This window comes from Bolinopsis microptera, chromosome 9 (assembly GCF_026151205.1).
Source record: "Bolinopsis microptera isolate Bmic1 chromosome 9, MBARI_Bmic_1.0, whole genome shotgun sequence".
NCBI lineage: Eukaryota > Metazoa > Ctenophora > Tentaculata > Lobata > Bolinopsidae > Bolinopsis > Bolinopsis microptera.
The window spans coordinates 5,718,726-5,736,495 of NC_087080.1; the positions used below are offsets into that span (position 1 = coordinate 5,718,726).

At 41.5% G+C, this 17,770-nt stretch overlaps 1 protein-coding gene across 1 annotated transcript in view; it reads right to left on the reverse strand.

Moving 5' to 3' along the window:
* The window catches only part of LOC134821270 (G-protein coupled receptor-associated protein LMBRD2-like), a 58,494-nt gene that overhangs the window by 32,480 nt on the left and 8,244 nt on the right, over positions 1–17,770 (reverse strand). Inside the window, exons 4-9 of the mRNA XM_063831983.1 lie at positions 16,821–16,908; positions 14,894–15,016; positions 14,658–14,732; positions 14,363–14,511; positions 8,495–8,669; positions 8,241–8,336 (exon numbers count right to left, since the gene is read on the reverse strand). Coding sequence (XP_063688053.1) covers positions 8,241–8,336; positions 8,495–8,669; positions 14,363–14,511; positions 14,658–14,732; positions 14,894–15,016; positions 16,821–16,908 — 706 coding nt within the window. The remainder of the gene's footprint in view (positions 1–8,240; positions 8,337–8,494; positions 8,670–14,362; positions 14,512–14,657; positions 14,733–14,893; positions 15,017–16,820; positions 16,909–17,770) is intronic.

The window sequence follows — 17,770 nt, forward strand, 5'->3', positions numbered from 1 at the left end:
TTTGGCATGGATTTCTCATTTTCTCAAAAATTGTCTACTCAGAAATTGTTTTTGAATCTGAGAAATTCAGCATGGATTTATCATTTTCTCAAAAATTATTCAATCAAAAATAGTGATATACCAAATTATTCTTCATATCAATGCAAAAATACTCAAAATAAATTTTTGAGAATGAGTTTTTCGCATCTCCTGCAAACTTTTCTCAAAAAAACTCAAAAATAATTTTGAGAATGAGAATTTGGCCATTTTCTTCGGGAGTCTCAAAAAATACTCACGATCCACCCTAAGTATATGGATACAGGTTTCGGAAAAGTTAACAGTATAAAATAACAAAAATGAAATACGTTATAACGTAATGAAACGTTTAACTTGGAAACTTCGCTGATGATTGGTGCACACTGAAAATGCAGTTAGAATAAAGGTCAAAGCTGGCTTGCCTTAGATACTTATAATTTTTGTCCTACTCTTGCCGAAGGCAAAAAGATCGTAGGGAATAAGTAATCGGGTTTGGATATATGAGGTAGCCCGACGGCGCTATGGTGATGACAAAAGTCTGCTCCTTCGCAATATAGACCACTCCCCTATAATTATGTGTATAAAAGGAGTATATTTTGCGCGCGCGACGCCAGTTATGTGTTATTTAATTACAGGCATAGCAACCAGTTTTTGGTGCTTGACGACTGTTACACAGGTTTCCATCGGGTTACAATTCACTCTAATACATTAATATAGCATATTAGTCATATCTGAGCAAAATATGAAATAATCTACCTTATCGGACCTTATTTGGACGAACATTACTTGAACGCTGGAGGCCCTAGCGTTCATCTTAATGTACGTTCAAATAAAGTCCGTTCAATTAATGTCCGTCCAAGTTAAAGTCCGTTGAAATTTTTTCAAAAATTTTTCCATTTCGAACTTTTTGTCCAGAATATGGCAACTATGAGAACTTTATTGTGCCGTAAGTTAACGACGGAAAGGTTCTCCTTGGTCTGCCGGAGGCACAAAAAACTCTACTAGTCTATGATGTTTTCAAGGGTCACTTGGCGGAAAAAGTCAACGAAATTATGACACTCAACAACATAGTTCATGAGCTAGTCCCCGCCAACATGACAAACTTGTTCCAGCCTCTAGATATTACGGTAAATCGTGTTGCCAAGGACATTGTCCGACGTTGTTATAGTTCATATTACTGAGGGGAGGTAATGAAACAGTGCTAGGAAAGCTCCACGTGATGTTAAGATTAACCTAAAGTTGTCTAAGATAAAACCACTTCACGCCGAATGGCTTGTAAAAGTTAACACTGAAATGCAGGACCGGGGTAGTTTGATAAAAAAGTTTCCATAAAGCTAGAAATCACTGATGCTTGTTTAAGCATGGACTATTTCATGCACGAAAACTCATTTGATGAAGATGATATGTGATATTAGACACTGATCATGTTCACATGTTTTAACATTTTTACTGCTTAATGACTGCTTTTCTTATTTACTGTATAAAAAATGGATTTAAAAATCATTTGCTGAAATTAAAAAAACGTCAAAAAATTTAAAAAAATTCGGATTTTTAATGGTTTTGAATGCCTTCGAGCGTTCATATTAATGCCCGTTCATAATTATGTTCGTTCACGTAATGTCCGTCCAAATAAGGTCCGATAAGGTACAACCAAACCACATACAGATCGACGGCGACACCTCAGATGCACGCAGAATTTTTCAAGTTCTGCACGCCTAATATAATATATGTACCTTACTTGGGATTATTATGACCGGGATAAAGTGGCGGGTTTAGGGTAATTTCGCCATATTTTTCCCGAACCACATTTTCACCGGTCGTTAATAAACCCGCCGTCTCAGCTTTAAGGGTTCCCAAGGGGTATGGGTGCTCATATTTTAATCGTTGTCTTATATGCACTAAAGAAGACTATTGGGACACTTGTTGTAGGTTTTTCGACTTCATTTGGCTGAAATTGCAAAAAATTCACCTTTTTGCCCAATTCTTGTCATATATCCTTATTGTCAAAGTTGATTTAAATAGGCCAATTTTTAATTTCTTAGGTATTGACTATCTCTACATAATTAAATAGGACTCAAAGTAAAAGTAACAGTTAAATTAAAACTTGAATTAATCAAAACTGTCAATAACATGAATCAGTTTCATCAGTCATTTATTCATAATTCTAAACAATGCGAACGATGCATTCTTTCGAAGAAAATTATTTTCCATCTAGTTTGATTAACCACGAGTCATTATTTCTGTCTACTGTCAACAATTATTGATAATTCGACTTGTTTCACAAGTTTTAGCAATGCGAAAATTTCTAAACTTGCTTATCTCTAATAAGGAAATTTACATCTGAGACAAAATTTTTGAATCTAAAATTGAAAGGTTGGACACCGGTAAAATGGCGACCGGGAAAATGTGGTGGGTTTTGAGCAATTTCGCCATATTTTCCCCGAACCATATTTTAACCGGTCGTTAATAAACCCGTCGTAATAATCCCGAGTAAGGTAAACGATTATCACGTGCGCCAAACACCACTCTGGGATACAATAAAGTAAAACAAAATTCGCATTGTAGGCAGTAGGGAAATTTGATCGTGGGTGGTGATACCGCGGCAACATTCTTGTTCGTTTCTGTTTTTCCTTATCAGTAACGTAATTAATTACAAATACAAGAAAAAACGCTGTTCCATGACGATATATGACAATCTTATCTTGTAAGTTGAATTATGTTATCAGTATTACATCCCGTGCAATGGACCCCTCGAAACTCGTAGCACAAATGATAAGGAAGAGACATTACGAAAGTAGTTCCTTTGCAATCACATCCATCTAGGATTGATCAGAAATCCGGAGACCAAGGTACATATTTTAAAGGTATTTAATACTCATAACATACTTAGAGGATACTCAATACTCATAACATACACATTATTCAGTACAATACAAGAAAAGACAAAACTGGCGCCTAACGGGAGGTAGTTTGTTATTTCTACAGAACAGCTTTGTGAAGAGTGGGTAACGGGGGGAGTCTAAAATGACTAACGTAATAATATTACGTTGCCATAGTGTGAAAACGGGTGTCGGGTGGTACCTGCAAGTGTGTTCATTAAGCATTTAGAGTCCTGTAAAACTGCAGTTACAATTGTGCTAGAGTATTTTTAGTATATACAATCGATCTAAATCCCTACATGCTTCCAAAATTTTAAATCTCCAACTTTCTGCACAATGTACTGAGATGTTTTGAAAAAAAAGATATAGTACAGTCAAATCCGTCCTAATTTAAGCCTTTGTCGGACAAAATTCGCAACAAAGCGATTTTAACGGGATATGGTCGGGACAGGTCCCAGGAATCATTCCAGAGAGTTCCCAAAAAAAAGACTTCAGGAAAATCCACAATTACCACTTTTCTACCACCTTTTTACCACTTTGGTTTTCCGCAAATAAGTCACGTTCTGAATATCCTAAAAGATTCTAGTTTAAAGCAGTGTGTTTAGAAAACAAATAAGAACAACTTTTTCTCTAACAACTTTTTCAAAAATAAATTATTTAATTAATTAATTAAATAATTAAAAAAATTTAAAATATTTCAAAAATATATTTTGATAAAAATGTTCACAATTACATTCCACGTATAATGAACCAATTTTTATAAAACTTTTGAAAATTTTCACTTTCAATATTTTGGACTTTAAAAATTTTTGAAATTAGTAAAGAATAACCACTATTTACCACTTTTTACCACATTGAATCTCCGCTAATAAAACGACTTCTGAATGTCGTAGAAGGTTTTAGATTGAACCAATGTGTTCAAAACATAAAAGAGAACAACATTTTATGTGACAACCTTTGGATTAGATATTTATAATTGATTAATTAATTAAATAATAATTAAATTTTTTTAAATTTCAAAATATAATTTTTATCAAAAATATTTGCCGTGACGTGAAACGTAAAATGAATTTACTTGAATAACAGAACATACATCGTCACATAGATTAGATAACAGATAAAAAAAGATGCAGATAAATGGAATATACGGTAAAATATCCAAATTTGTACGATACTATTCTAGCTTATAACTATTAACATATCATATCTCTCGACTTAGTATTGTGCTTAACTAGATTGTTAAAATGGTTGTTTAAACAAGACTTAGCAATTTTTCAATCGCTAACTAGAGATCTTATCTCTGATTGTCAGTTTATCGTTTGGAAGTGTAAGCTTCAGCTTTTACTTTATGTTGACTTCTCTTCGTAAAAAAGTTGAATCTGCTAAAAATCGAGGACTGAAATCACTCCAAATAGTTGACATTTTGAAAACAGAAGAACACATCGTGTGCCTGATACTGTACGCGTGCAGATTCTATGTAAGTAGCTGTCAACTAATATACAGGGTGGCCCAAAAGTGACTACCCACACGCAACCTCTTATATATGTACAATAATAGTAATATTTTGTTTTTACCGTTTTACTTTTAAGTTTTATGTCAACCGAGACTCGAGAGCGCAACTAGAGGCATTCTTAACCAATACTATTTTTTAATTTACCAGGCAAATGAGGAGTTAATTCCGGTGAATAGCGAATGATCGACAAAGTAAATTTGTATGGAATGAAATCTGGAAAGGGTTGCTGTCCCCAGGTACTATTTTAACTATTTATCTTTTAAGTAAGTACACTAACTTTTAAACTATGCCCAGCAAGTTTGAAACGGATGGTTACAGTCCTATTCATTATCCTGAGGCCTCTCATACTCTGTATAAATAAACAAACCATCGTAACACAGGTTGGATCAACAACCCCTGGTCAATGAACGAAATTAAACGGCAGTACAACGGCCTGACTGATTCTGCTCAGAGTGACGTCTATTGTATGTTATTGCAGACAGTGACCATAGACCAGTTCCAAAGATTCATATCGGCCAATGAAGATGAGTCCGTTGTAACCGACTCAGAACCATCTTTAGTCCACAAACACGGTTTAAACAAATGTCCATTCTGTAACGTAGAGATCGCACCAAATGATAAATCCTCAAATCGGATTACAGACAGGGTAAGTTATTGTGTGGGGGAGGGGGGAGGACCGGTATAGTGCACATACGTTAGGCTCTTACTAATTCGCTCGCCCAAAAATTTCACGTGACTTTCTCCGTAGCTTAGTGCACTAGATTCCCACTATCGGAATCGTTCTGAATAGCCGATCCTTACCAACTCCGTGGATCCGACTGGTGGTGTCTGATCCAGTGAATGAGTGGCACAGAAATCGTGCAGAAAGCCCAATTACAGTATCCTAACACCCTGTCACGTGATTAACGATTGGGTAATCATTGATAACCCAATCAGTTTCGCTAACGAGATAAACAAATTGCTTGATAACTTCGTCATTTTCAATCCGTTTCGCGCCATCTTTTCAGATCATATTCCGAATGTAATGGCCTATTGCAATAATATGTTATAGTGCAGTTTACAGCATGTTCGCAAACACGAGTACATGTTGATTATAAGACTCAACGTATGTGTATTGACTAATGGCACCCCCACTCCCCCTAATCTTGGAGGACATTTTGATTTCTAAGTGTTATTTAACGACCACGTTGCTGCTATAATACCGATTTGAAACATTACTTATACAGGGGGCAGCTGAACAACATTCTTATCGTGTTTACCATCAGCTGCAGGCGTGGGATGAGAATGACCTCATAGATGATAAGCTGGGGAATGGGGATGGAAGATGAACAATGGGACGCATGTACCAGTGACCACTCTTATGAGTACAGCTCCGAAAAAGATCATTCAAAACATCAGTTGCAACTGTTTAAAGTCAGGTTGTGGCAATACTTGTTCATGCAGAAAAGCAGGAATACATTGTGGATCAACCTGCCTCAAACGTCAGCACAATTGCACCAATGTGCCAGCTGAGGACTCATAAGTAAGACTCTTATCTAGTATATATGGTTATATAAAGTACTGCTTCGATTTTCCGATTAGTTTAATGAAAAGTTGTCAATTATTCGTGTTATGTAATTTTAAAATATTTTGATCGAAAATAATTATTATAATTTTTGAATATTTGTTTAATAATCGAATAACTAATTAATTAATTATTTAATCCAAAGGTTATCAGATAAAAAGTTGTTCTCTTTTTATGTTCAATCTAGAACCTTCTACGACATTCAGAAGTCGTTTTATTAGCGGAGATTCAATGTGGTAAAAAGTGGTAAATAGTGGTTATTCTTTACAAATTTCGAAAATTTTACAAGTCCAAAATATTGAAAGTGAAAATTTTCGAAAGTTTTATAAAAATTAGTTCATTATACGTGGAATGTAATTGTGAACATTTTTATCAAAATATATTTTTGAAATATTTTAAATTTTTTTAATTATTTGATTAATTAATTAAATAATTTATTTTTGAAAAAGTTGTTAGAGAAAAAGTTGTTCTTCTTTGTTTTCTAAACACACTGCTTTTAACTAGAATCTTCTAGGATATTCAGAACGTGACTTATTTGCGGAAAACCAAAGTGGTAAAAAGGTGGTAGAAAAGTGGTAATTGTGGATTTTCCTGAAGTCTTTTTTTTTGGGAACTCTCTGGAATGATTCCTGGGACCTGTCCCGAACATATCCCGTTAAAATCGCTTTGTTGCGAATTTTGTCCGACAAAAAGACGTATTTGACTGTACTAATAGTGATTTATAAATAAATTGTATTGTGTTGTATAGTATCAGATGCCTTGCTTGGAGTAGGTGGTCGCCTGGACCTTTTCCACCTCGAAATTACAGAAAAAAAAGACATGCATCATGCAATCCAAAGGTGATTGCAGCCCTTACGGAAGACTATTAGGTCTTCATGCTTATTATATAACTACATGCCTAAATGATACATAGCGATAACTTGTAAACCCCAGAAGTTTCCAGTATCGTTATGAATCTATATAATTACTGAGCTTGGTGTTATTTGACCATGAGAAAAGCTGAGATTGACCGTAAAATTGTATAGAATAAGTGTATGATCCCCCGCTTCTACCATCACTATGACAGTGTTTTCCACTTCCAGCTCATCATCACTTCATTTTACGGGTTCATTTATTTTTATCAAATGCGGTTTCAATGCGTTCCATTGCTATTCATTATCTTCTATGAAAAAATAGAGCTCGAATCGCACCTCCTTCTATAAGAAAATCGCACAAATTTACTGTCGGACTGTATAAGTGAGGTATAAATTTCATATAATAAGGTATATTACTCGTCAGTCGTCCGTCAGATCGAATTAATATCTTGAAAAGCTGTAGCCAGAACTTGGTCTTTTGTAAGCGATAACTGTTCGCACATGTGCTGGACTGGGATTCCCATTAAACTGACACACAGTTTTAACCTAATTAAGTGTTGAAGAGTAGGGGGTCTGTCCAGAAGGTATTTCGTGTCTTGTGCTGGTTTGAAATACTCGCTGACAGTCCATTTTAGTGACTGGGGTTGTTATCACTTACGCGGTTTGAACATTTACATCGCCGCATTCCAAATGTCCTGCATTAATGCATATTATGGATAGCGATAGCTTTGACAAATCGCAGCACATTCTTGATAAATAAATTTATGTTGCCGGTATTTACTTGTATGAGTGTTAAGTTTTGTACGATATGGTTTCTTAAATATTGAGATACTTTAGTTATTGAATTTGTTAGTTCGCAATATTTTGATGTTCCATTGAATATGCAGTTTCGATCAAACACACGAACGTTTTAAATTAAACAATAAACAACCTCATTTATTCTAAGGAAACAGCAAACATGCAACCAAGAAGCACCCTCCTGATGATTTCAACCCTATTTCTTATCCTCCACATGACAGACACAGAGGCTATTAATAGAGATATCGAGGATGCAGTGGCGGATTACAACCCCAAATCAGAGGAAGAGTCCTACACCGTGTACGAGCAAGTCTCAGATCTTATGGAAATGCTTGCCAGCTTCGATCGCAACGAGATATGTGAAAAATTCAATGTTTCCGAGCTTGATCCTTTCAATCGTGGTGAAGAATGGAATGTGAAATTCGGGAAAGTGCTCCACCTGCTGAAATTTATTGTGTGTACTGAGGGACAGGATGCGATCAGTGGAAAGTGAGATTACGGAGAAAATTATGGTTTGCGCTCGTTGAAATGTTGAAATCTGACGTCTTTTTGTAGCATGCAAAGAAATGTAATATGATACCACAAAACACAAATTTTACATCAATTAAAGCACTCACCACGACCATAGCTGGACTTTTCACAAAATCAACCAGAAGAGCACATATCGTTAAGGTAGGATGTTTTACTGAGAAAACCATTTCACTCCATATTATCTGAAGTTTTAAAAGGCTAAAGTTTACACACATTTCTGCAGTATAACGAACACTATATAGCAAAGAAGAACAGTTACATCATATTGTGTACTATAATATCGATTTACTTTGGGTTAAAATATGCTGCTTAAAAACAACAATATTCGATAAAAACTCACCACAATAGAGATGAGGGCAAATAGAACCGAGATTGCTTTCAATAATATTGGTATGATAAATATTCTAACATAATATTGTATTAAACCAAGCTTTGAATCTGCTCTATATTCTTTGTTTCTCATCAATACCCAATCCTCCAAATCTAACCCATCTGATACGGTTATATCCCACAATCTGAAATAAGTATTTTACATAGTTACATTTAATTTGTACGTTTCTAAAATAACTGGATTTTCATTTCAAAGCAATCCGCCGGCTGTTCACAGGGACATTTAAGTTAGCCACACGACTGAGGTAAATTTCACAAGTCCTTATACAAAGGACGGGGTAGTAATGAGGCTTCATATTGGGGGGGGTGTCATGTCCGTCTATGTCCGCCTATGTCCTGTCCTTTTTGGATTCTATGAGACAACGGACGTGTTTTTTGGGACATTGGTGGACACGGACGGACATTGGCGGACTCGGACGGACATTGGCGGACTCGGACGGACATTGGCGGACTCGGACGGACATTGGCGGACCCGGACGGACATTGGCGGACTTGGATGGACATTGGTGGACATTAGCGGACATTGGTGGACATTAGCGGACAAAAATTTTGAGGACTGAAGAGTACTGAAGAGTACTGAAGAGTACTGAAGAGTACTGAAGAGTACTGAGGAGGATGGCTGAGAAGGATGGCTGAGAAGGATGGCTGAGGAGGATGGCTGAGGAGGATGACTGAGGAGGATGACTGAGGAGGATGACTGAGAGGGAGGAGAAGGATCAGGAAGACCCAGGAGGAGGAGGAGGAGGAGAACCCAGAAGGAGGACCTAGGAGGAGGAGGAGGAGAACTGAGGAGGATGACTCAGGAGGAGGAGGACTCAGGAGGAGGACTGAGGAGGACTGAGAAGGAGGAGGACTGAGGAGGATGGCTGAGGAGGATGGCTGAGGAGGATGACTGAGAGGGAGGAGGAGGAGGAAGAAGAGGAAGAGGACTGAGGAGGAGGAGGAGACGGACTGAGGAGGAGAAGGAGGACCCAGGAGGAGGAGGACCCAGGAGGGTGAGGACCCAGGAGGAGGACCCAGGAAAAGGCCCCAGGAGGAGGAGGAGGACTGGGGAGGAGGAGAACTGTTGAGGACTGATGAGGAGGACTGAGGACGAGGAGGAAGAGTAGGAGGAGGACTGAGGAGGGGAGGAGGAAGAGGACTGGGGAGGATCAGGAAGACCCAGGAGGACCCAGGAGGAGGAGGAGGAGGAGGACCCAGGAGGAGGAGGAGGACTGAGGAGGACTGAGGAGAAGGACTGACGATGACTGAGAAGGAGGAGGACTGAGGAGTACTGAGGAGGATGACTGAGGAGGATGGCTGGTGAGGATGGCTGAGGAGGATGACTGAGGAGGATGACTGAGAGGGAGGAGGAGGAGGACTCAGAAGGAAGAGGAGGAGGACTCAGGAGGAGGACTTAGGAGAAATGAGAAGGAGGACTGAGGAGAACTGAGGAGGAGGAGGAGGAGGACTGAATAGGAGGAGGAGAAGGAGGGGGACTGGGAGAGGACTGGGGAGGAGGACTGATGAGAAGGATGAGGAGGAGGACCCAGGAGGAGGAGGACTGAGGACCGAGGAGGAAGAGGAGGAGGATGAAGAGGAGGAGGAGGACCCAGGAGGAGGAGGACTGAGGACGAGGACTGAGGAGGACTGAGGAGGATGGCTGAGGAGGATGACTGAGAGGGAAGAGGAGGAGGAGGAGGACTGAGAAGGAGGAGTAGGAGGAGGACTGAATAGGAGGAGGAGGGGGACTGACGATGACTGAGAAGGAGGAGGACTGAGGAGTACTGAGGAGGATGGCTGAGGAGGATGGCTGAGGAGGATGACTGAGGAGGATGACTGAGGAGGATGACTGAGAGGGAGGAGGAGGAAGACTCAGGAGGAGGACTCAGAAGGAAGAGGAGGAGGACTCAGGAGGAGGACTCAGGAGGAGGACTTAGGAGAAATGAGAAGGAGGACTGAGGAGAACTGAGGAGGAGGAGGAGGAGGACTGAATAGGAGGAGGAGATGGAGGGGGACTGGGAGAGGACTGTGGAGGAGGAGGACTGATGAGAAGGATTGGGAGGAGGACCCAGGAGGAGGAGGACTGAGGACCGAGGAGGAAGAGGAGGAGGAGGACCCAGGAGGAGGAGGACTGAGGAGGAGGAGGACTGAGGAGGAGGACTGAGGAGGACTGAGGAGGATGGCTGAGGAGGATGACTGAGAGGGAAGAGGAGGAGGAGGAGGAGGAGGACTGAGGAGGACTGAGAAGGAGGAGTAGGAGGACTGAATAGGAAGAGGAGGAGGAGGACCCAGGAGGAGGAGGACTGAGGAGGAGGAGGACTGAGGAGGATGGCTGGGGAGGATGGCTGAGGAGGATGACTGAGGAGGATGACTGAGAGGGAGGAGGAGGAAGACTCAGGAGGAGGACTCAGAAGGAAGAGGAGGAGGACTCAGGAGGAGGACTCAGGAGGAGGACTTAGGAGAAATGAGAAGGAGGACTGAGGAGAACTGAGGAGGAGGAGGAGGAGGACTGAATAGGAGGAGGAGATGGAGGGGGACTGGGAGAGGACTGGGGAGGAGGAGGACTGATGAGAAGGATTGGGAGGAGGACCCAGGAGGAGGAGGACTGAGGATTGAGGAGGAAGAGGAGGAGGATGAAGAGGAGGAGGAGGACCCAGGAGGAGGAGGACTGAGGAGGACTGAGGAGGATGGCTGAGGAGGATGACTGAGAGGGAAGAGGAGGAGGAGGAGGAGGAGGACTGAGTAGGATGACTGAATAGGAGGAGGAGGAGGGGGACTGGGGGAGGACTGAGGAGGAGGATGGAGGACTGAAGAGAAGGATGAGGAGGAGGACTGAGGACTGAGGAGGAGGATGAAGAGGAGGAGGAGGACCCAGGAGGAGGACCCAGGAGGAGGAGGAGGACCCAGGAGGACCCAGGAGGAGGACTCAGGAGGAGGAGGAGGACTGGGGAGGAGGAGGACTGTTGAGGACTGATGAGGAGGACTGAGGACGAGGAGGAGGAGTAGGAGGAGGACTGAGGAGGGGAGGAGGAAGAGGACTGAGGAAGATTAGGAAGACCCAGGGGGAGGAGGAGGAAGAGTAGGAGGAGGAAGCATCTAAATGTTATTTCCATTTTTGTCCGTTTTTGTCCATTTTTGTCCGTTTTTGTCCGCTCTATTTTTTGTCCGTTTTGAAAATATAGGGTACCGAACGGACAAAAAACATGATCCCCCCTATAACAGCAAAAATTGAACATTTTATTTAGCAATTTAGGTGTCCATTTATGTAGGAGGAGGACTGAGGAGGGGAGGAGGAAGAGGACTGGGGAGGATCAGGAAGACCCAGGAGGAGGAGGAGGAGGAGGACCGAGGAGGAGGAGGAGGACTGAGGAGGACTGAGGAGAAGGACTGACGATGACTGAGAAGGAGGAGGACTGAGGAGTACTGAGGAGGATGACTGAGGAGGATGGCTGGGGAGGATGGCTGAGGAGGATGACTGAGGAGGATGACTGAGAGGGAGGAGGAGGAGGACTCAGGAGGAGGACTCAGAAGGAAGAGGAGGAGGACTCAGGAGGAGGACTCAGGAGGAGGACTTAGGAGAAATGAGAAGGAGAACTGAGGAGGATGAGGAGGAGGACTGAATAGGAGGAGGAAAAGGAGGGGGACTGGGAGAGGACTGGGGAGGAGGACTGATGAGAAGGATGAGGAGGAGGACCCAGGAGGAGGAGGACTGAGGATCGAGGAGGAAGAAGAGGAGGATGAAGAGGAGGAGGAGGACTTAGGAGAAATGAGAAGGAGAACTGAGGAGGATGAGGAGGAGGACTGAATAGGAGGAGGAAAAGGAGGGGGACTGGGAGAGGACTGGGGAGGAGGACTGATGAGAAGGATGAGGAGGAGGACCCAGGAGGAGGAGGACTGAGGACCGAGGAGGAAGAGGAGGAGGATGAAGAGGAGGAGGAGGACCCAGGAGGAGGAGGACTGAGGACGAGGACTGAGGAGGACTGTAGAGGATGGCTGAGGAGGATGACTGAGAGGGAAGAGGAGGAGGAGGAGGAGGAGGACTGAGGAGGACTGAGAAGGAGGACTGACGATGACTGAGAAGGAGGAGGACTGAGGAGTACTGAGGAGGATGACTGAGGAGGATGGCTGGTGAGGATGGCTGAGGAGGATGACTGAGGAGGATGACTGAGAGGGAGGAGGAGGAGGACTCAGAAGGAAGAGGAGGAGGACTCAGGAGGAGGACTCAGGAGGAGGACTCAGGAGGAGGACTCAGGAGGAGGACTCAGGAGGAGGACTTAGGAGAAATGAGAAGGAGGACTGAGGAGAACTGAGGAGGAGGAGGAGGAGGACTGAATAGGAGGAGGAGAAGGAGGGGGACTGGGAGAGGACTGGGGAGGAGGAGGACTGATGAGAAGGATGAGGAGGAGGACCCAGGAGGAGGAGGACTGAGGACCGAGGAGGAAGAGGAGGAGGAGGACCCAGGAGGAGGAGGACTGAGGAGGAGGAGGACTGAGGAGGACTGAGGAGGATGGCTGAGGAGGATGACTGAGAGGGAAGAGGAGGAGGAGGAGGAGGAGGACTGAGGAGGACTGAGAAGGAGGAGTAGGAGGACTGAATAGGAGGAGGAGGAGGGGGACTGGGGGAGGACTGAGGAGGAGGATGGAGGACTGAAGAGAAGGATGAGGAGGAGGACAGAGGACTGAGGAGGAAGAGGAGGAGGATGAAGAGGAGGAGGAGGACCCAGGAGGAGGACCCAGGAGGAGGAGGAGGACCCAGGAGGACCCAGGAGGAGGACTCAGGAGGAGGAGGAGGACTGGGGAGGAGGAGGACTGTTGAGGACTGATGAGGAGGACTGAGGACGAGGAGGAGGAGTAGGAGGAGGACTGAGGAGGGGAGGAGGAAGAGGACTGAGGAAGATTAGGAAGACCCAGGGGGAGGAGGAGGAAGAGTAGGAGGAGGAAGCATCTAAATGTTATTTCCATTTTTGTCCGTTTTTGTTCATTTTTGTCCGCTCTATTTTTTGTCCGTTTTGAAAATATATGGTACCGAACGGACAAAAAACATGATCCCCCTATAACAGCAAAAATTGAACATTTTATTTAGCAATTTAGGTGTCCATTTATGTCCGCCTATGTCCGCCTATGTCCGTCTATGTCCGCCTATGTCCGCCTATGTCCGTCTATGTCCGCCTATGTCCGCCTATGTCCGCCTATGTCCTGTCTTTTTTGGATTCTATGAGACAAGCGGACATAGACGGACGTGACACCCCCCCCCATATTCAAATCAGCTACAGTTTCAATACAAGCCGGAAATACATGTTGCTTGAAATATAATGCTATATTGTATCGGCCTATTCACTAATGCAATGTAATGGGTAATGACGCTTGGCTGGCTGGGAAACTGTCAGCATCCACCTTATGAAGTGGATTGAAGGAGCCAGGCAAACCGCAGCGCAAATAAGTGCGCGCGCGACCTGTCATTAAAGACGCGCAGTGATTCGATGCATCGTTGTGTTACCCTGACTTAAATTGATTTGGCGATCGCGCCCGCTCGTTCGTTATCTAATCCGTCTCCCGATATGGATTGGTCGATCACAAAGTACGAACCACGAGCCAAGCTATTATAATTAACCCACAGATTGCGTCACGAGTGATGTTTGACGTATATCTGTATATTCATAGGCTTGAACAGAACAAGTGAATCTATGATTATGTCACGTGTTAATATGAGTAAACTGATCTGTACAGTGTGATTAATAATCAAAGTATAGACAAATCAGTTTATTAAAAGTTAAATAAATGATTGATTTAGTTAATAATTTGGTGTTTTTATTAGTTAAAATTGGAAAAGAACTTACACCTGGCATCTATGCATGTTAGTATGAACTGATATAACTTTGGCGTGAACAGAAACTAAGCTAGAGCGGCTAATTGTGACATCGTCACGCCCATTTGCGTAGTCATCATAGTTAACATTTGCTAGATCTTCATTTTCCAAACTTGGACACTGAAATTATGTGTTGGATTATGCAAAATCAATGTTAAAATACATTTGTTATTAATGATTCAGATAATTGGAATTATATTTCTCCAAATAAGTGAATTGCGTTATATCCATTTTATCCAATCTATATGAATAAATGGGGGCCTTACCTTTTCGATTATAATGTCAACAAATTTCCTAAGTTCGTTTGAGCGCGGAACTAATCTGTTTATATGTCTCACTTCCTGAAATTTTATCCCAGAATAATAGAAATATCGAAAAATACTGATAGCATAACAGTTGGTTTTCAAATTTCATGCTACTAAAGAAAATATTACTGGCCAATCATAATATCTTATGATCTTAGTAAATGTACTATAACAGTCAGATTTCTCCTGCCACTTACCTCAATTATTTGGCTTAACTTTTCCTGAGCCTCCTCTACCTCAATCTTTATCTTGCTAACATCAAATCTTTTCTGTGTAAGTAACTCTGAGTATGAACCGCGCTCCCAACATGCTCTTGGGACCTAGGGTTGGTAACTAGAGCTGGTAACTAGAATTGGTAACTAGAATTGGTAACTAGAGTTGGTAACTAGAATTGGTAACTAGGGTTGGTAACTAGAGTTGGTAACTAGAATTGGTAACTAGAATTGGTAACTAGAATTGGTAACTAGAATTGGTAACTAGGGTTGGTAACTAGGGTTGGTAACTAGGGTTGGTAACTAGAGATACCCAGTTTATACACTGACTTTTATCCAATAATCAATAGTTCTAACACAATATGTGAAGGAGACTGGGACCACTGAACAATGTGCCCCGACCCCCGTGTACATCGTGTTTATTGTTTAAGTAATATTTAATACAATACTTATGTAAGTATGTATGTAAGTATGTACGCATGTAAGTAAGCATCTAAGTATGTAAGTATGTATGTAATTATGTATGCATCATTATATATTAACCACATGATATGTGGTTTACCCTCGGCGATCTGCCAAATTTTGGCCGGGGCCGGGAAGGGCCGGGTTGTGATTTTGGCCAGGGCCGGGGCCTCGGTCGACCACTGAAGTATGTACTATGTATGCATGTACGTACGCATGTAAATGTGTAGCATAATACAGGGTGGCCCATAAAAGACTACCCATCCTTATCTCTTAAAATTGTAACAGGTCGCTGAGATCTTGCTAATTATTTTATTTCAGAATGGAAAAGCGCCATAACTTACGTTCTGATTAATATTTTTGCTTCAAATTTTTAGAGAATGTCAATCATAATTAGACACAACTTCGTGCCAAGTTTTGTGTGAGTCTGAGCTTGTCTGACAAAGTTAGCTCCTGAGCGTGCTAGCTTTAATTTCTCACCCAGAACTGTTTACATTGGTTAATAGGAACCACCAAAAAAAATCCTGGGTAAACAAATTAAAAAACCACCGATTTATTTATGTTTCACCAATTCTATTCACCATGATGCATCGCACATTCCATGTGAGAAGAACGATATTTAAAACAAGCAGGAAGGATCATCTGCGATAGTCCTTATCAGTTAAAATATAGAGAGAATGGAATAAACCATTGAACGTGAATAAATCGCTGGTTTTTTGATTTTTTTAACCCAGGATTTTTTTTGGTGGTTCCTATTAACCAATGTAAACAGTTCTGGGTGAGAAATTCAAGCTAGCTCGCTCCAAGGTTGTTAAATACGTATAAGGAGGGAATACGTATTGGAATATGAATACGTATTAATCCTCGACAATTGACGTATTACGAAAAGGTGTGTCGTGCGCGAAAAAAATTGTTTGCTTATCGGATTATCCATGAAATTTGATTACAAATTTAAGTTATCATGTATAACTGCACTCCTTTAATGCATGATCAATGATGAGGGTGGCGCGCAGATGTAATGTTTAATTTTGACAAATCAGCGTATTACGGCATATTATGGCGTATTCGTGGACGTATTTAACAATCCATAGAAATTACCGTATTACGACGTATTCTTTATTAGAACCGAATACGTCGTATTATTTCACGAAAATTTGACGTATTTAACAACCTTGGCTCGCTCAGGGGCTAAATTGGTCAAATAAGCGCAGTGAAGCTCGCACTCACACAAAACTTGCCACAAAGGTTTAGCTACTTGTTATTAACATTCTGTGAAATTTAGAAGCAAAAATATTTATCAGAACATAAGTTATGCCACTTTTTGTTTTTAAAATAATTATCAAGATCTCAACGACTTGTTACAATTTTAAGAGATAAGGATGGGTAGTCTTTTATGGGCCACCCTGTATATTAACCACATGATAATATTCTCTGTAAAAGTATCACCAACCTGTACTAGACCATAACCCATTAGGAAGATCAGAACTAGCAGTCCCCATGTGTTACTAGCTGTTATACACAACACTTTGATCGCTTCTCTGAAAGAGGAGTCATAAAATTTGTATGCAGATACTTTCAAACATCATGTTGTTGAATTGTTTTTGTTATTTTTATAAAGTTATCATTACAATTCTGTAAGTCTTAGGGGAAACAGTGGGAATGCTGGTTACAATCAGCCGAACTAGTAGGTCACCAAAAATTTATCTTCAAGTTTAGAAACTGGAATTTTTTGACGGTTCGTGAATTTTCATAATATGTATTACGACCTACAGTTTATAAAATATGATGATAAATTTAATTTAAAATTATTAACTTCACTCTTGATTTTGATCTGTTTCTTTCAGTATTTCCTGAGCAAATAGGACATTCTAAAGAGTTTAGGGTAAACAAGTGCGCAGTAATTTAACCGTTAAAACTTCCTTCAGTTATGTTCAACACGCTGTTATTATACTTTCAAGTCAAAACAAATGTTACGTGCCAAAACAAATGTCACGTGACACGGACAATACAGGTACCAACTCTCAACTACAAACTAGCCTACTTCATTATTGTATTCTCAGTAACCATGGCAATGCAACTGGCAATTATTTTCTTTGCTCTGAACATAACGTCCGTAGTGGCGTTTCAGCGTATTTTCGACTGCCGTGAATGTGGTGGATACGACAAAACTCCAATTGAATGTGAGCAGGATGGAGAAAAAGGGTTTCTGTTTGTGCGCAGCCTCACACACAGCGATAGGTGCGACGTGACGAGCTGTGATACACAGATGTGTGCACAAGCTGACTACATGGAGAAGTGTCAAGGGATGATGTTGGAGGGTGGCTGTGATGAATACTGTGAACAAAAGAAACGGATTCTACACAAGAAAGATGGTCGGTGTGATGATGTTTTGTCGTTCGA